This window comes from Ciconia boyciana, chromosome 17 (genome assembly GCF_034638445.1).
Source record: "Ciconia boyciana chromosome 17, ASM3463844v1, whole genome shotgun sequence".
In the NCBI taxonomy this organism is placed as follows: domain Eukaryota; kingdom Metazoa; phylum Chordata; class Aves; order Ciconiiformes; family Ciconiidae; genus Ciconia; species Ciconia boyciana.
The window spans coordinates 7,905,811-7,925,295 of record NC_132950.1 but is presented as its reverse complement, the minus strand read 5'-3'; the positions used below and the strand labels follow the sequence as shown (position 1 = coordinate 7,925,295).

General features: G+C 39.2%; 1 protein-coding gene across 2 annotated transcripts; it reads right to left on the bottom strand.

The window, feature by feature from the left end:
- Positions 1-73: 73 nt before the first annotated feature.
- Positions 74-19,471, bottom strand: NSRP1 (nuclear speckle splicing regulatory protein 1). 2 transcript variants are annotated; one of them, XM_072882475.1, is made up of 7 exons: positions 19,121-19,471; positions 17,792-17,879; positions 7,421-7,477; positions 5,975-6,106; positions 4,822-5,029; positions 4,126-4,234; positions 74-1,736 (listed from the first exon to the last, which is right to left on the bottom strand). In XM_072882475.1, the coding sequence occupies exons 1-7, from the start codon at positions 19,138-19,140 to the stop codon at positions 698-700; spliced, it is 1,653 nt and encodes a 550-aa protein (XP_072738576.1). In that variant the 5' UTR covers positions 19,141-19,471; the 3' UTR covers positions 74-697. The 2 variants fall into 2 exon arrangements, with proteins under 2 accessions (XP_072738576.1, XP_072738577.1); XM_072882476.1 differs by lacking the exon at positions 19,121-19,471 and adding an exon at positions 18,491-18,617.
- Between the last annotated feature and the right edge of the window lie 14 nt (positions 19,472-19,485).

The following is a 19,485-nucleotide window of genomic DNA, read 5'->3' as shown; positions in this document are numbered from 1 at the left end:
CTTGTATACCTTATTTCACACAAAAAAGAGGAAGTAAAATAACACAAGCATTAAAAACTACCTACGCATTAGATCCAGTATTTATCTTACACTTTATTTAAGTGTTTCTGTACAACAGGTCCCAAAACCAAAGCCCACACATAAATAAAAAATTCATATGTCAATATGCATTTAGCTTACAAAATGCCATGCTAGGTACAGAAATCTCCTAGATTATTATTCAGGCTGTTTTTCTTGCTTTTCTTCCCATTTTTACAGGTCTGCTTCTCATTTTTGAGAGCATTAGTGGGCAACAATGACTCCTGCTAAGGCCTGAGAACACCTTTGTTTCAGCAGAGCTCACTGTTTCAGCTGGTGAAAGGAGCAGGGGCTGCCAGGGGGAAGTATTCTCACCTTACGTTCTTCAACATTCCTAGGTCTGTCCCAGAATCTTCAAGTACCAAGGACAGGGTACCGAAGTCCAGGGTGGACAGTGTCAGCCAAATTTAATATTTCAACTGTATAAACAGACTAAGGGTGTGTGCCAAGTGATCCACTAATCCATTTCAAAAGTTGTTCTATTATGGCACACACAATTTCTTAAATGAAAGCCAGGAATAAATAGCTAGGATACACCTTTACTTCTGTACAAGAGTCCATGCAGCAGTGGCTTTTCCTCTTGGTTGACAGACCAAGTGTTTTGCCCACCACAGGGACATTAATCTTCTTCCTTCTCTATGTAAGATTTAGTACTGACACGTGCCATTTGCCTTGCCAAATAGCGGTCCCTTGCTGACATGACTGTCTCTTCATTGCTCCGTTTAGCAAATTTGCTCATGCTCTCAGATGTTTTCTGTGCTTGTTCTTTCTCCTCTTTCTCCCCTTCTTCTCCAGCTTTACGTTTCTGCTCAGACAAAATTCCAGAGCTGGATCTTCCCTTCTCATCCATCTCCCTCTCTTTTCCCTTTCTCTCTTTTTCTAGATTGGTCTCTCCATCTTTTTCTAAAGGTGTAGGAGTACTTTCCCTCCTCTCTCTGTATTTCTTTTCATCACGACCATATTTCTCTCTCCTCTCCTTCACATGATCTTCCTTTTCTCTGCATTTCTCTTCTCTTTCCTTCTCTCTGTCATATCTATCTTTACCATTTCTTTTTCTTTCTTTCTCTCGTTCCTTCTCTGAGCCCTTCTCTTCCCTCTCCTTTGCCTTCCTCCATTCTCTGCCATGTCCCTCCCTCTCTTTTCTTTCCTTCCCTCTTTGTTTATCATCTTGCTCTTCCCTCCTTCTGTAGTTATCTTTGTTAGCGTGATCCCCATATCTATGTCGCTCTTCCTTTTCCCTTTGGTGATCCTTTTCGTGGGTCCTACTTCTCTCATATTCCTTTTCCCTGTGTTGTTCATCATTTCCCCTTCTGCTTGGTCTGCTCTCTCCCCTCTTTGTAAGATGATTTGTTTGGGCTTTTGTGCGCAGCTCTTCCTCCACACTGGATGAGCTTGGTGATCTGGAATGCCTCTGGTTCTTGTGACGTTTGGCCTCCTCTTCACTGCTCACAGAGCTCTCTCTCCTTTTCTTCTTTTTCAAATTTACTTTACTATTTTTGTGTCTCTTATCATCATCACTACTATCAGTTCCTAAGTCGGTATCAGCGTCTGGATTATTCTCTTTCTTAGCAGAGGGCTTCAGTTTTTGCCTTTCATATGGGCATTTGTTCCTTTGGTTGGATTCATCATAACCACTGTCAGATTTTTCTTCCTTTATCCTATATTTTTGTTGTTAAGAAAAGAAAAAACAACATTACACAGCCTGAAATCTCCAACTTTTCTACAAACTGACTTCCGGTCAGGACTTAAGCAAAAGATGCTGCTGAAAAGTCTAAGAAAGCAAATCTATCTGTGGCTCAGGTTCCAGGAATCCAGCGCAAAGGATTTCTATTAAGTAGCTGTATCTGGTTCATTGGTGAATGCGAGCTGACGAATTTATCTAAAACAATGACTATGGTTAAGTATCTGTAGCCTCCATCTAAGGAAAAAGACATAGATTTGTATTCTTGTGTAAGCTTTTTGGCAAGCTACACATATTTTCCTGTGTTTCCTATTATTCATCTATTCACATCAAATAATGATCCAGAGAAGCAGCAGGTTGGATGTTTTGTTGACAGAGGTAAGAACATAGCTTCCATTAGTAGTAGTAGATTTTTTTTTTTTAATCCAGTACTTCTGAAGATCTCACTCTTGTGGCTAGACTGAAATTAGCATCTATCTAGTAGCTCATAGATTCTTAAATACCAAAAGCCAACCCATGGAGGACTGATTTGGGCAGTAGATAGAAAGGTTATGCTTTGTCATTCTTTTCTGACTGATAAGGAAATACATGTTTACTCACACAAGCCACATGTCCCTTCTTTCTAATCATACAGCTACAGTAACAGTCTGTGGTAAATTCTTATGCATCAGCACACCACCTAGTTACATTGAATGTTTGATGCATGCTTGAAAGCATGGTTAGTCTATGAACAATGACTAAAAATCATGCTGAAAAGTTCAATAATTTATTTAGTAATCCAATTAATTAAAATGATGAGCCAAAGTGGATCACTTTAGGGACAAGTGATGCAAATTCTGAGATCTAAAAATTGAGTTGTTTTCTCTCTGTATCCTATTGTACCACCATAAGAAAGAATAAAATTAAAATATACACCTGAGCTTATTTGAAAGCCTTGCTGGGAGCACCATCTACAGTACTACTTGTTTTCCCCTGAATTAATTTTATATACAACTCACAAAAGGAACATTTCCTTAATTTGCAAGATTAAGAAACCATCGTTTCAAATTATCTCTACACAGTACAAAACTACATCATCCTGAGGATGCTCTGAAAGAAGAAGTATTAAAGCAAATGGACAACCAAGTGGGCTGACCACTACTGCTACTGTTTTTATAAAGAGATGCAATTCAGTAACTGAGATTTCATCAATAAAAAGAAGAAACCATAAAATGCAAAATTCATTTAACCACCTCAGTAGCAATCTTTGTGCACCCCTGAAACCAAGCAAGTGTTTCTCTTTGGTGAAAGCCTGAGTCTCAAATGACAAAACTGTGGCCTCAAATTTCCCATTTTCTGCTTAAATTCAGGAAGCTGTTCTGCTTTTCTTCCAGTCAGTAATTATTACTTCCTATTTCTCTTACACTACTTTTCCCTATTTATTTCCAGTAAGGCGGCATATCCTTATACTGAAGACATAATCGAGAATTCCCTTCAGATAGCTAAGTAACTTCACTGTCATCACATTCTTCATTTAAGCTAAGAATTTACTTTCTAATAATCCAACCTCAGATCTAGAAGATCTCTTGATGACAGCTGCATTTTCTTTGTGATGGTAAGCATTTAACTAGTGGCATCCAGGTTTAAGGCCCATCTCAAGTGAGGCTTAACCTGAATTGTTTCAAATAATCAGTTGTTGCATGTAAGAAACATATCCCCTTCACCATATTTATCCACAGGGCAGAATTTCACCACCTCAACTGCATAAATAATTCAGCTTCATCTCATTACTTTGCTTTGGAATGTGCATATATTAAGATCTGGAATGTGCATTATTAAGATTTTTAAATATTCCCACTGGATTTCCTGTATATTTGATTAATTTCCTTTTACCACAGCATCAACACTCAATTACTTTATTTTTTATGAACGTGTAAATGTGGAACAAGTACAAAGTTAGGGACTCTCATTCTTTTCAGGAAATTCATATCACATCATTTCCTATGACTTACCTCTATGCTCATTATTTTATCTTTTGTCTCCCTCATAATTCAAAATATGTAACTTAATGCAGATTGCCAAATATTATGTAAACCAAAGTAAATATAGGTTAGAATAATACCAACCAGTATTACAAGTATGACTGTCCTCTTGATACTTTTTAAACAGCATCCCTCTCCTGCTTGTTTGTGTCTTATAGTCTATACCACTGATGATCATCAGACATTTTCCAAATAATTCTGTTAATCAGCTGTATAAAGTAATCAGCTTATCCTACCAGTGTTTTAGTACTCTCTGTCTAATTCTTACAATGTTTCAGTGAGCCTGGAATCACAAACAGCCAGAAGCTGGTTTATATCTGAAAGCCTTCTGGAATCACATCCTACCTGGCTTCACGGAAGCTGCATTTAGGCATCTCTTCTTCCCCTACCCTCTGGTTTAAAAGATGTCTGTAAAATCCACTGAGATCCTTCTGTTTTGTCACATCCAGGTACGCTAAGAGAAAGAAAGCAAGGTTGGATTTACTGTGCCATAAATACTCATCAGACACAACTCACAATTGGTAGACACCACCATGACTGCAATCTCCATCCTGAAGGTTTTGAAGCCCGGAGTGGAAAAAGCTCAGAACAACCTGATTTGACCTCATAGCAGACCATGCTTTGAGCAAAAGGCTGGAATAGATGACCTTTAGAGGTCCACTCCAACATAATTTATCTTATGTTCCTATATCCTACTTGTTACACCTATTCCTGGGACACTGTACAGAATGTCTGAAGTAAGGAGTGTAAGCATCATTGTTCCCCAGGCTTATGAGTCTGTCTTCAACAACTGACCCTTCCTCAAAAATTAAAAGTAGCAACCCAAATAGTACTGACACACAAACAGAGGAGCTTCCTCTGTTCTGTTAGGAACATAGTACAAAGGAAAATAAAAAAGTGGGATCTCATTCAGTATCTGCTATTTGGTCCTTTTTGATTTTAATTATCTCAAGCCTCACAGAGAGACCAGATGACAGTGTTGTAAATCATGTACAAGGCCATACTTCTTTTTAAGGGGAATTATTTCAGTGTGAATCTTACCCTCAAGAGCTGCCTCTCTTCTTTCTCTTTCCTCCTCCTCAGCCCTTTCTTGCAGCTTCTTCTTATAGGCTGAAGTCACAAAAGCCTCTTTGTGAGCAAACTCTCCTCCTTCCATTTCACGCTCTTTCTGAATTTTTCTTTCCATTCTTTTTTCTTGCTCCTTCTTTCTAATCTCAGCTGCTTTGAGGATATTTTGGATGTATCTGGGCTAAAATAGGAAGAAAAAGGTATAATGCTGAGATATAATTAAGGTGGCTGAGAAAACACAAATGGGGATTGATGGAGATGTTGAAGAACATTTGTAATGGAAGAAAATTGACAGAAGCTAGTTGAACACATTCTCACACTGATAGCTATCTGAAATAAACTGTCATTCCCTTTCAGATCACTAACGCAGCATGCTTCCCAATAACAAAAGACATTGCTGTATTCAATCAAAACATTCAGCATCTTTGACGAGGATGATTTTTGCTCTGAGTGAAATTAAATGTTTTTTGATTTCTCACCCCTCTGTCTTCTAATAGTCTTGCCTTTCTATTGCTGTAAAGGAGTGGGAAGCTTCCTTTTATACCCACATACCCTGACAAGAGCTTTCAAATGAAACAGAATAAGTAACAATGAAAATATCACTTGTCAGGATAATTCAGCAATGCTTTGAAACAAGGCATTGGGCTGTGGAAATTGGCTCACATTTCACCAATGAAAGTTAATTACTTCAGTCTTCTGACAGTCCTCCAGTAAGCACACGAGTGAGTGAGAAGGAACGATTTATGTTCATTGACTTGATAACCAAAGAGTCTTTATTACCAGAAGCAGTATTGTTGCAGGGCCCACTGCCTCTAATTCTATTATCCCATTGCAACATTCTCTTCAGAAATGCACAGAAAGATATGCTATACGTACATCATAAATTGGGTGGGAAACTTGTAGTTTGCCACCCTCCAGAATACCACTGGATCAGGACTCTGAAGTATCTGATGAACTAACAGATTGCCAAAATTCTTGCAAATTACTACCTTATGTAACAGGATTTGAGCACAATACTTGCATGCCCCATGAGAAAATGCATTTGGCAAAGCTTAGAAGTTAATCAATCATCGCTATTGCAAGCATACAGAGGTAAGACAGACAGCATACATTTTCAGGTATCGACCTTTTTGTCATCTTTTCCGGATAACACTCTGGCATTACTTTCTTTCTTCTTCTGCTGCATTTCATCATAAATACTGTCATATTCATACACTGTAGCATCTTCCTCCAAAGCCTTCTGAATCTCCAATTTAGTCTAAAAGAAAAAAAGGGGGGAGGAGAAGAAAAGATACCAAAAAATTAAGCATGAAATTTTTACTACTTTGAAACATTTTGTTCTATATTGTAATTTAAACAGACCTATAGTATAAACCTATCCATTTAGTGTACATTGAGTGTAATTTAAAAACAGTCTGATCTACAAAGTTCTTGAACTGTTTACCAGGATTGAGAAGACGAAGAACCAAATCATCACCAGTATTTGCAGTTACAGGAAATATAGGAAGCAAAGACAACAGCCAAAACAATACTGGAAACTTCTTAATGAGCAAACTGTTCCATCAAATAATGTAATTAATTTTTTAAATAAACAGTAAACAGCATTTCAATAAATTTTACTGTCTGTTTTCATCTATAGTTTATCCCCCTTCCCCAAAGCTCCAAATAATAAACATGTACCAATATAATTCAGGATATGATTCCATATTTCACAGTTCTATCTTCTGTTTGTCTGTTTGTAGTGAAGTTGGAAGTAAGAACTGTAAAACCGTTCAGTTTTTAAAAGCCCTATCAGAAAAAACCAACTACTAGGGGAGCCCTTTGATCAGATCTCCTGACAACAGGAGAGGAATGCTGAACGGCAACCATACAAGTTTCTCTCCAGCACTTATTACCTCCATCAAAAAACAGCAATGTGTTAAATGTATGACACATAAATATCTTCTTCTTCTATCTATGTCTTTTATTGGTCTGGAACTTTTTTAAGTGTAAAATTTGTTGTTTCCTCTGTACAATTTATTCCTCGATTACAGTAAAAGGCTCACTATTGGTATATATTTAAATATTTAAAAACCCAAGACTTTGTAACATTACATTGTACAAATGAAACAAACTGTTTGAGAAACTCTAAAAACATCAATGCATTCAGTGCCACAAAACAAACTTCAACATCTTGTGTATTTAAGTACTTGCATTGAGTAAACAGAAATTTTATTGTGTTTTAAATTATGACCAGCTCTGTGTTAAACCTCACTCATGCAGCTTTCACTGGGAGTTTTTCAGCTACTTTGATCATAGCCAGAAGAATTTCAAAAAGAACAATCTTGCCCAGAAAAGTGAAACAAAATCCTTGCTAGAGGAAAGGCTCTGAGAACGTCAAGTCAAGTTTTAAAGAAAGTCTTGTGCTGCAAAGAGCAATGCACAAAATCATAAAATTACGTGGAATTTTTTTAAAGGGTAACTCCAACTCTGAAGTTGCACAATTATGTTTCTGCAATTATTTAATAAAAGAGAACGGGTGCAGTAATTTCCTAATTTGCCATGGGCATGAAGAGTTCCCACTGCATCTTACCTGTTTCATTGCTTGTTTTTTCAGTGCTTCTTTCTGAAGACTTTCACCAACAGATGGCTGTGAGAAGGAAACATTGCAGAAATAAAATTAATTACATTGAAACAGCTCATATTATTTTTCTACCATTCTAACGAACAACTATACAATAGTCCCATTACATAAGTCAGTCTCTCACTTCAATAGTATTTTTCTGTAAGCAAGAAAAACTAAAAGTTCATTCACAAGCATACAATGAATCAGCCTTTTCCATGAGTGAAGTATTGCAGTACCTCAACATATAGATGTACAGATATATATTTTTTATGAAAATGGTGACGAGTTTAAGAACACTATTTCAATGACATGTGTACCTCAAAAGCTGCATAAAATTTCATGCCATTTCACAAAACAAGCAATCTCTGTCCAAGAAATGCTCAGAGACATAGGAGGTCTGTGGAAACTGTTTAGTTGCAATGCCTTCCTCCAACCACTGCCAAAAAACTAGTAGAAAAGACATACCCCTCCATTATGGCAAGGGTCAGTCTGTTGGTGCAAGAAGCTAGCACATCAGCAGGCAAAACATCTAGCAAAGGACAGCTAAAGCCAGTACTGAAACAAATTCCTAAGAGAAGGATGCTGTAATACATCTACTCACTCACAAACATCACAATTCTTTCAGGTTTTGCCATAAAAAAAAGAAGATAAAAAGGAAACACAGAAAACAAACCCTCCAAATCAATGGAAATTGGAATTATATCCTCCCACCAATCTGTGTATCAAAAACGTTTTAATATTCTTGGGAATTATATGTTTGTGAATAAAGAAGGATAAATATTCTCAATTTTTTTTAAAATTATATTTCTAATAGTCTGTGAAATAGATAGGTGCTATTCAAATATACACACTCTTCTTCCAGCATGTAAGCGTCATCAGAGATGTAGCAGTCGCAACCAGACATTCTTACTGACAATCACATTAAAAAACTGTATTCACTAGTAAAAAACAAATATCCGAAAGGATCTGGTGCTTATTTCAAGTTTGATCTGTATCATTAGTTCCCTATTTTTAAAAATAAGAATACTGCTGATTTGCACAGCATGTAATTCCGACATTAATGTTTAATTTTTCAAGATTAATATGCTAGAAAATAGCAACACTAATCTTCCCTAGGAAAAAACATAGCCACTACTGAAAACATGTTTTCTAATCATGCTGTCTTTTAAAAAAAGCTTTGCATTTTATTTAGTTTTCTTTTAATTAGTCTTGAACTAAACTGCATATCTATCTTTTCTCAACCAATAGATAATACTGTTTATTAAACAGATTCACTATACATGACAGGACTTGTATCCTTGTTTATGTAATTAAGTATATCTTAATCTTAAAAAGCAGAAATAGGAAGGAAAAATCCTTTTGCATTTTGGCAGCCTCCCAAGTTTTGCAACTTTGACTAACACATGCTCTATATCACATTTTAAAAAGACAAGGAGATTGTGTAATCAGCTCTTAATAAAATTAAAAAATGGAAACCAACTAGCAGGGAGCTTGGCAGCAGGGACTAGGATCTTCTGAAATCAAACAGAATTAGCACCATGTAAATTCAAACAGATCCCCTGAACAAGGCGGCTTTGGATTTCATTTGATGTTTAAATAAAATAATAACGTCTCATGACCCCTCTTGCTTATGCTATTAAAATTTTAACAAATGTCTCAACAAGGAAAAAACCAAATGCTTTTCCACAATTTTCTACATGACAGACTCTAAACAGTCCAAGTATTTTTCACTGGTTAATTTCAGAAACAGGGAACAAGTTGTGCCATGAGCAGCAGAATTAATGGAGTTTCATTATATGTGACTTTGTGCCCTCTGTGTCTTTATTTCCCCATCACCTCCTCAGACACCCTGCCTGCTTTATTTGGCAGGTGGGCAATGCTGCGTGTGACCAAAAGCTAGCCCTGTGCTGAGCAGTCCGTCAACAGTTCCTCCTCAACACTGAGAAAGATTAAAATCACAAATTCTCATCTACGTCTGTCCCTTTACCCAGCTGCCAATTTTCATGAAGACCACAGGAACACAGTATCTTTGGGACCTCTGCCACCCACCAAGGATGGTTAAGATTGTTACTGAGTTCACAAGTCGTATGGGACTAACTAACAGGTACACACAGTGATTGCCTCTAAGGGATTTTTTTCTGCTATGCGAACCATAAATAATAAAAAGACTTGCAAGCTTCTGTGTAGCTTTTTAAAAAAAAAAAAAAAAGCCAGAAAGGTAGTATCTCAGAGGAGTACCAAGTAATTCTAAACTCAGCAAGACAAGGTGCTAAGGCAACGCTGTCAATATTCGGAGAAGTACATGTGATATCACATAATAGCATCCACTGAATTCTAATACTCTAGACCTTTGCTCACTTCCCATAAACATGCTAGTACTTACTTTCATAAGTAATACTACAGTCTGAAAAACCTGAGACACAGAATATTCAAAATATTCCTTCCTAGCCCACTCCAAGTGAGGGACTTACAGACAAGTAAAAATGGGAACTTGAAAGGGCACATATTCCAACTTTTTCTGGTGCTTTAATTGCTACATGCAGACTTAGATAAAATCCATCTCTGCTTTCAAAATTTTAAACGTTGTGGTTAAACTACAGTAGTAAAGGGAAAGCGTGATGTGCACTTTTATGGAAGAAAAACCCTGCACTGATACAGTTATGCTCCTCACTAGAAAGCAGCCTCTCTGTCTAACCCAGCTGCAGATAACCAGGCAAGGAAGCAGACCGTGCTTCAGGCTTTAGGAAGCTGAGCTTGGCAGACATTAGCAACACACTCAGAGTCCACTGTGGTATCAGGGACTACACCCTGTATACTGCAGCTTGCTGATTATTTGGACTAGAATTGGATATAGTCTCTCATTTATTTATGTTGCTGGCTGGCTGGTTGATTGGGGGAAGTAGATAGGGGATTATTTAGTTTAAAACAACCTACAAAAATCGTGGCTTCATTCTGTATGAATTTACCTCTGGCTTTCAGGATTGATGAGCTGCTGTTGAGAAATATTTAAAATACTGTACTTGATTTTTATGTCATAAGCTTTCTTCTAAAAAAATGCTATAAATTAGTCAGTATACATTTCTTAATATAAACAAATATTATAAATTGACAGTGGCACACACACCAGCATTACACAGAAGACCTGGACTTCTAGCTCTTGGAGAAGAAGATGGTCCTCTGCTTGACATAGTAAGGGTCATCACTAAAGGACTCGTTTACCAGACGCTCTTACACTGGTTTTACAGAAAGGTACTTAAACAGTAAGGAATCTCCCTGCATTATGCCAGAAAGCAAGGGCTCAGTAAAAGACAAAACAGATTCTGCAGTTATAGTCACACAATAAGCTTTATTCCACCAAAATATTTGAAACACTGCTTAGAATGTTTTCCTTGTCTGCCTACATGAAACAAACATGTTGGTCTACAAAGATTACATAAACACAAATGTAATAGATAATCCTCATTATTGTACATATAATTGTGAAGAAGTCCATCTGCGATTTGTTTGTCTAGAGTGGCAAAGTTTACAAAAACCAAAAACCTTCCCTAATGGTTTATGGTTGACAATTTCCTGTTGTGCTATGAGCTCTGATAGATGAGAACTTCCTGTTCTTTTGTATTGTTTTTACTTATCAACTGACCATTTATTAAAGGCCCTATAAGCTCAGCAATCTGTCTCATACTTTCTCTTTTCCTGCAGTCAAGCTATTCTTCTGAAGCACAAAGCTTATAGTTTAATATTTTCTGGAATGAGAAAAAGTTTTAACCCTACCCTGTGAAATGACATAGAATCCATTTCTAAGAAACTCTTAGAAATGAGACTCCTCAGTCTACCACTCCTACGAGACCGTGGAAGATAGCTTGTACACAATTGAAAAGGTTAAAAAAAAAAGAGTAATAAATTACCCCAATCTACTAACATTTCTCATTGTTCTCTCCCATTTCTTCTTTCTTTCAGGTATCTATAAGCTTCTTCCAGGCTCTTAGAGTGCCTGAGCTACCTCCTTATTTTTATCCTGCAGGCAAGCACCCCTTGTAAGTTACTTCTTAAAATGTCTCCTTTACATTGCTCCTACACAACCAAAGAACAGACATTCGAACTACTGACCAATGTTTGTGGTTTGTCTCAGCTATGTTCAATTCATGACAGAGCATGCAAACCATTTACAGCTTTATACAAAACGCTCAGTTCAAAGTTCAAATGCAAATACCTAAAAAGGCAATTCCACAAATGAGACAACTAAAATTTCATCTTCTTACAAATTTGTCTTCTCTGCCTTCCCACCACAATGTCCCACTCTTCCCACCTCTCAGGTCCCAACTGCAGTTCCTTGGTTTCCCTCTGCATCTCCTGCTTCCTCCCGTCTCACCTAGACTAGGCAGCCAGCCCTCAGCTTCCAGGCCAGCTGAACAGAACCAAGGAGGGTTGAGATCATCTTGTCTTTCTCCTCATCAGGGCATTAACGGGGTCTTTGTTCTGCAGTTAGACACATCTCGTCTTGTTGAATTCACTTGAAATTGGCCAGTACATTCAGAAACTTACTATGGGCAAATGTCAGACAAAGAATTGTATAAAGCTCTTTTTAGAAAACCAGAAGGAGGATAGCAAATGATTCACCTGAACATGCCTAGTTTAAAGAATACTTGGGCTCTATTTCTGAGTTCCTACTCATTTGCCTCATTTGTTCTTGGGAAAAAAAGCCAGTTGCTGATGTTGGGTTTTTAGAAGTAGTCCTTCCTAAACTGCTGCTGTAAATGATGTAATTTCCAGAGCAGAGGGTGCAGCAGCACCATTTAAGCATAATCTCAGAAAACAAGTCTTAGTCTGTGACCAGTATCATTTTCAGTGCTGAAGCTGGTTTCTAGGAAGTTACAACCTTAAATCTGAAGCTGAGAATGTCTTGTAAAAAATGTCACAACTATTTTAATAGGTGCTCTCAAAGTATATATGAGATGCCTGACTTGTTTTTCCCCACTGACTGCCACAAGAAGAGACCAACAAATTCTGACATAATAGCTATTATTAATGGAGTATCCCATATTAGCTGCATAGCCTGCCTCCTAAGGAAAAGCATTTGTGGTTGCTACCAAAACCGCAGGCATGGTGCTTACTGATAGACAATGTAAGACATCACACCATTCCTTTTTTAAAACCAAAAGATGCTTCTGCTCTAATATAACCTGTTATGAAAGACCCATGAGGGGGCTTTGCCCTTTATCGTTGCCCTTTTGAATTCTCTACATGCTGCTTTGCAGTAGACATGTAAAATAAATTACCTGTGTTTAAAGTGAAATACATTTTAAAGGGAAATGAAATGCTTCAATGATGTTAGGCAGATTATATGTAGTTTGATTTTAATCTCTCACTTACAACCATCTAGTGTTAACTGGATGCACAGAAAAATATTTGACCAAACAGCAACAGTAGGATAATTTGGAGCTCTATTCGATCAGCAAGTGAAAGCAGCACAGATAGTAAGCCAGTTCACAAAATGCAAAACTTAAATTTATACTGAACCAGCCAGTCCAAGAGCACTTTATTGTCAAAGACTGAGAAATAGACACTTTCAGAGCAAAATTCATCTCACTGATTTTAGGTGTCTACTTTAGAATGAGGTAACTTGTGCCTCAGAAGTACCTGCATCTTTACTGCCTATACAGGGAGCTCAGGGAACTCACATGTAGATACCTGCATGCATTTCTACGGATCTCGCCCCAACTTTGTGGCCCTATGTGGCTCCGTCTCTGAAAGGCTGAGATCTGACTCTGCTTACTTCATTCTTCTCACATCAGATAAGGAATCTCAGACTGTGAGATCTTTGGATTCATGACACTTTGGTATCAAAACATCTTAAAATTAGCTACTTACACTCTCATGTATATGTATTTAACAGTGAATCATTAAGGCTTGCCCTCACAGAGACCTATATTATCCAGCTGCAGCCTGCACATGGATGATCACTAAATGTACATGAGACTCAAGCCTTCACAGGAGAAAGAAAAAAGAAAAAAAAGAAAAAATTGGGTCAGGCAACAGATTCATCTCAATTCATACACTATACGAGTCATGGCTACTAGCAGAATATTAAGAGAAAGAACATGAAAAACAAGTCACATCCAGAATTAGCTTTCCTGGGCATTCCCTCCTAGCTTCCAGAAGCCAGGAGGTTAGGGACTTCCTGAACTGGAGGATGCACCTGGACCATTGTTTGACACCAAGAGCATCCCTTAATTTGACTAATCCATTTCTGGATCCATTTATATTTTTGGCCATGCCACAATATCCTGTGGCAATGAGTTCCACGACTTAATTATACATTGTGTGGAGAAAAAAACCCAACTTCCTTTTGTTTAGATTAAACCAGTTACTTGGTAATTCTGTCATATACCCTACTGCTCATATTATGAGAAATGGAAAAATCACTTTACTTTCTCTGAATCTTTCTTGATCTTACATATCTCCTCTTGAGTCATTCCTCTCCACTTCCTTCTCCTCAGTAATCTCTGTTCTAAGAGCCCCTTTAGTCTACTTAGTCTTATTTTGCATGAAAACTGTTGCATAAACTCTGGTCGTCATCAATACTCACTACTTTGCCAATCTTTTTTTTACTTATACTGTATCCTTTGCAAAGTGAACAGAAGGATCTGTAAGCAAAACCAAAAACGTGAGTCTACAACAGGATACAGTTTTCTGCCTGTTTTCAGTTTCTTCCTTTGTGCCTGCTTAAACACTCCATTTATCTTTTAAAAAAAACACCAAATCAAGCTGATACATTCACAGAACTATCCACACTGACTCCACGATTTCTCTCCTGAATTTAGGACGTACTGTGGTCTATGTACAGTTATTTCTTCAGCTACACTTTACATCCTGCAGCAACAAATCAGTTTTGAAAGGCTGGTAAGGTACAGGAATGTATGTTGGGTAATTCTGATACAATCAAGAAACAGAAATTCTCTGCTGTACCACAGAGATATTTTCAACTAAATTCCAAAGATAAAATAGAACATGGAACAGTGCACCGGGAATACTGACAAGCCACCTCTGAAAACGCAATGCATGAATAAGGGAATAATATTTTTGGAGAAAATTGAGATATTGCAAATAACAGTAAGCCAGAATGGAAACTTATTCCTAACATATCATAGTTTGTTGCTGTAATATCTACTCTCTACAACAGGCTTTCCTAGGGGTAATAACCTTCCCCTCAGTTTTTAAAGAGAGTAACAACTCTTCATTATGAAGGCAAATAATTCAAAACTACATTGGCTAGAAGTAACTGTAATCGCCTGGTTTACTTTCTCCCAGTCAACACTGTATTTTGAGAAAATCCATCCCAGACATTCTGTTTCTTATGAACCCAAAGATCATCTTCATCAGCAACTAACATCCATTAATGTACTTAGCCACAGCAAAAAAGCCTTTCAAATTCCTTCAGCAAGGGTAAAGGCAAAATCTTAATGAAGTATGCAGAGTAACACTTAAAAAAAAGGGAGCAAAAGTTTGGTATCTAATATATAATCACAGACCAAGTCAGGTGTGCAGATTTCCCAGCACAAACTTTATTAGAGTTCAGTTAAAAATACATAATCTCCAGACATTTGAGATGTAGTTCTGACTGATAAGGTAGCAGACAGGAAATGAAACCCCTCCCAAATGCTGCTCCTTATCTTGAAAAGCTCTGAAATTATTATTGAACTAATAAAGTAATTCTGCTTTTTTTAAAAAATGATCTTCTTTGATAAAGACAGTTATGAGATTATTACTTTTTGCTGCGTAGGTACCATACTGATGAGCATGACAACTTTTAAGAGTCTTTATAACAGACTCCAGTAGTGAATCTGTCAGCCTTTCTGAAAGGGAGGATACTTGATCTGTTAAGCTAAGAGTTAGTAGACAGGATCATACATTATTATTATTAGAATTATTAGCATTCATTATTTTGCTTTAATGTTTAGATATTAAAAGAAAATATGAAGTGAAAACCCACAAGATAGCCCCATACTGAGGAATGTTACCAGTCCTACCATGCAATGTTTAATGACAACAGATTAATTCAAGCTCATTCTTGGGATCTGGAAAATGTGGGGTCAGTCCCTCAATGTAGAGAAAGACACCAAATCCCAAACTGACAGGGGCAGTGCTCCTGCCATTGAGGACAGCAGATCCACTGTCATCTCCATTAGCTGTATTTAAAAGAAAGCCTCTCTTTAGAGCCACAGTGCCAGCTATGAGCTCAAGTGGAGGGACGCACCTCCTGAGAGCGCTGAGGACAGCAGCTAAGTGAGGAAAGAGGTGGGATTTAAGACACGTTCCTGTCTTCTCTGTTTCCTCTAAGTCCTGTAAGCTGCACTGAGGCAGTTTCATGTTGAGGGCTGAGCACATATCACTAGGAAGGCTCTCAGCCCTTTCATGCCCTGTATAAAGGGAGCTCAGACACCTTCAACAGTGGCATTCTGGATTCTGTAATGGAACCAGGCACAGAGAGGCTGGGAATTGCTACACTGAGGCTTTCTGCGACATAAAAAAAACCCCTGCTAGTTCATTAAAAAAAACAATTAGCCTTTTTTTTTTTTCAACCACATAAAAGAAAGCGCATTGAGTGAAGCTCTAGAGCAGTAAGAACATTTTTGCAACACAGGTTCTGTTTCTAAATTTCAACTGATTCTAAATTTCAACTTAAATGTTAGAATTCTAAACTACGGGTATATGTAAAGTTTATTTTCTGGGTTTTGTGGAAAAAAGCTAAATATGCACATAATGACATTATGATTAAATTATCACAAGTAATTCCAGATCAATAAAACCCAGTAAATTGTAACATCATGTACAGAAAGCTCCATCCATGTGGAGGGTTCATCTCCACAATTCAGAGTTTCTGTTCTTTACCTGCAAACTATGAAGCTACTGGCTTTAAATAATTCAAAACTTCTGGTCTAGAAGTTGGGTTTCTGTAAGGTATCCAAACCAGCCTATATACCACACCAGTTCTTGGATGCCCCCCATACTCATAGCAGTACATCCAGAAGTGTAACTTTTATAGTGTACAGCACCCTCTACTGGGGTAGAAAGCTAGTATTTTGAAGGTAATACTTAAAAAAAAATTAAAAAAAATCAAAGGAGACTATAGAAAAGAACAGTATCAGCATCATGCAATATAGTCATACAATCACAGAGTATCAGTAAACTCTTTGATCATAGAAAAGCTGTGTATCGTTCAATCTAATATTACAAGTTGTCCTGGTTTCAGCTGAGATAGAGTTAATTTTCTTTACAGCAGCTGGTATGGGGCTATGTTTTGGATTTGTGCTGAAAACAGTGTTGATAATACAGAGATGTTTTAGTTGTTGCTGCACTAGTCAAGGACTTCTCAGCTTCCCATGCTCTGCCAGATGCAGAAGAAGTTGAGAGGGGACACAGCCAGGATAGTTGATCCAAACTGACCAAAGGGCTATTCCATACCATATGGCATCATGCTCAGTATATAAAGCTGGGGAAGAAGGAGGAAGGGGGGAACGTTCGGAGTGATGGCATTTGTCTTCCCAAGTCACCATTACGCGTGATGGAGCCCTGCTTTCCTGGAGATGGCTGAACACCTGCCTGCCCACAGGAAGTAGTGAACAAATTCCTTGTTTTGCTTTGCTTGCATGCACGGCTTTTGCTTTACCTATTAAACTGTCTTTATTTCAACCCACGAGTTTTTTCACTTTTACTCTTCTGATTCTCTCCCCCATCCCACCGGGGGGGAGTGAGCGAGCGGCTGTGTGGTGCTTAGTTGCCGGCTGGGGCTAAACCACGACACAAGTATTGCAAATACTTCCAGAATTACAAGTAATTCTCATTACTTGCCTTTTTTGTTTGTTTGTTTTAGAACTTTTGGGTTGTACGGCTTCACTTTTGTTTACAGTGAGTTCCAACATCATAAATCAGTTATATAAAATTTGGGTGGAATAAGCTAAAGGATAAAATACACTTAACAACTACACTTTAAAGTCAGTATCTGAGAAATGACTGTTGATTACTACTGTCTTTCTATTTGCAGACTTATTTACCAGTGATAGCCAACAAATTTCTTTACGAGCTAGATACTGTTAACTCTTGCAAACAGGTTGCCACCTGATGAACTTTTGGAAGAGCTGACAGAAAGTAACTAAGAATCAAGTCATCACTTCCATGTAACTTGCACTAAAGAAAACACAGATTGTATTTCACACCCAAATTTTAAATGCTGACATGCATCTTAGTGACACTGACATAAGCTGATGCAGGCATTAAGGGCTGTAAACAAATAAATTGCAGCATATGGGGCAAATTTCAGAAGAAAATTGTTAAACTGACCTCTTCATCAGAGTCATCTGCAAACACTGAGAGTTTCTTCGAAACGAGATTTTTCTGTGGCAATTTTTTTGGCATAATGAGCCCATATCTAGGGAAAAAATTAAAAGTTACCTTTAACACTACTTATAACAAAACACATAGCATGTTCCAAAACAAAAATCTACCATTCACAATTTTAGAAATAAAAGATCAGCATCAACATAATGTATCAAGTACAGATCCGAGCAGCATTCACAGCAGTGCACTCAGCCTTGCTACACACTTGCCAGCTTCTCCCATAGCGATTGCTATCTTTTTCCATGCAAAGTTTCTGGAAGCAACGATCTTCCTAAATTAGGCCACAAATCCCTCTTGTCCAGAGTTCTCTAAGTGATTTTTTTTTTCTTCCTCCCTCGGAGAAGTAAGAAATTACTACTGTTTAACCTCCAGAGATTTAGTCTTAGTCTACACTAGACACTCTTCCGTAACTACATGCGCTGGGGCAATAGGAAGTTAACTTATTTTGTATGGCAATGTAAAGCACCAACGCACAGACACAGCTACGGCAAAAGACATGATTTACAGTCAACTTATGTCATGCTGAGATTAATTAACTACACACAGAGAACTATTCTGCTGACACAGTCAATCTCTGTGCTCAGAAACACTTCCTATGTTTTTGGTAATGAGCAATCTCTAAATCAGGAATTTCTCCCCCACCTGCCTTTCCCCGAGTCCATCCCTGAGTAAATAGTTCGTCACAGCGCGTAGCGTTCAGCCGGAGAACTCCGCGACGCCGTAGGTACCACATCATCATTGTGACGAACTATTTGCTTCCGTGTGCTCTGAACGTGCCCCCAGCAGCTCCCTCTGACCCCGCCGCCCCAGCCGGTGCCGCCGCACCTCGGCCCCGTCAGGCCGGTGCTCAGGGGGTGGGAGGAGGCCGCTGCACTGCGGGTTGTGTGAGAATCCTGAGGGGATTCTACTTCGTAAGAGTGAAAACTCCCCCCCCGGCAACACAGAAGCAGCCTCCGATGCCTTCCCACTGTTTTGTTTTGGGTTTTTTTGTTTTAATAAACACAGTTTCAAATTCAGGAAACACAGCAAGGCTACACGGCAGACATACGCCGGCCGGGATGAGCGAGCTCCCCTCCTGCGGCCCGGGCGAGGAGGTTCTGTCAGAGCTCGCCCCGGCCCGAGGCAGGGCCCCGCCTGCGCCCGCCCTCAGCGGCGGCCCCAAGGCCCCCCCTGCCGCTGCCCAGCGGAGCAGGGCTCGGCCGGACCCTCCGCCCCGAGGCGCCCGGCGGCGGCGCGGCGGGGCCCCGCAGCCCCAGTTCCACCGTCACTCACTGCTTGCTCAACGCCGCCATCTTGTCCCGGCCGCTGCCGTCGCCAAGTACTGCCGCCCGCCGTTCAGCGACCGCAGATTCGTCGCGGCCGAGACACCTCCACGCCCGCCCCGGAGACTCCCGCTACACCGCGCTGCGGTCCCGCTCCAGAAGAGTAGCAGAGAGCGGGCGGACAGGGCCGGAGGCGGGGGACGAGTTTTTTAACGGCTCGTTGGCGAGTGGCGAAAGTGCCGATAGGGGAGGGAGGGTTGCGGGCGGCCCGCGTCGCCCTGAGGGGAGCCGAGGGGAGGGCGCCGGCAGCGGCCGCTGCTGCCCGCGGCCGGGCATGAGGGCCCGAGTGGGCCCGGCGGCGGGAAAGGCCCCTGA

What these genes read in the sequence shown, in the direction of transcription:
- NSRP1 (XM_072882475.1), bottom strand. Translation starts at nt 19,140, where the DNA reads ATGGCGGCGTTGAGCAAGCA. An exon ending in ATGGCGGCGTTGAGCAAGCA is followed by an intron (nt 17,880 to 19,120) that starts GTGAGTGACGGT and finishes TTTTTTCCCTAG; the next exon opens with ATATGGGCTCATTATGCCAA. An exon ending in AAAAACAAGCAATGAAACAG is followed by an intron (nt 6,107 to 7,420) that starts GTAAGATGCAGT and finishes TTTTTCTTTTAG; the next exon opens with ACTAAATTGGAGATTCAGAA.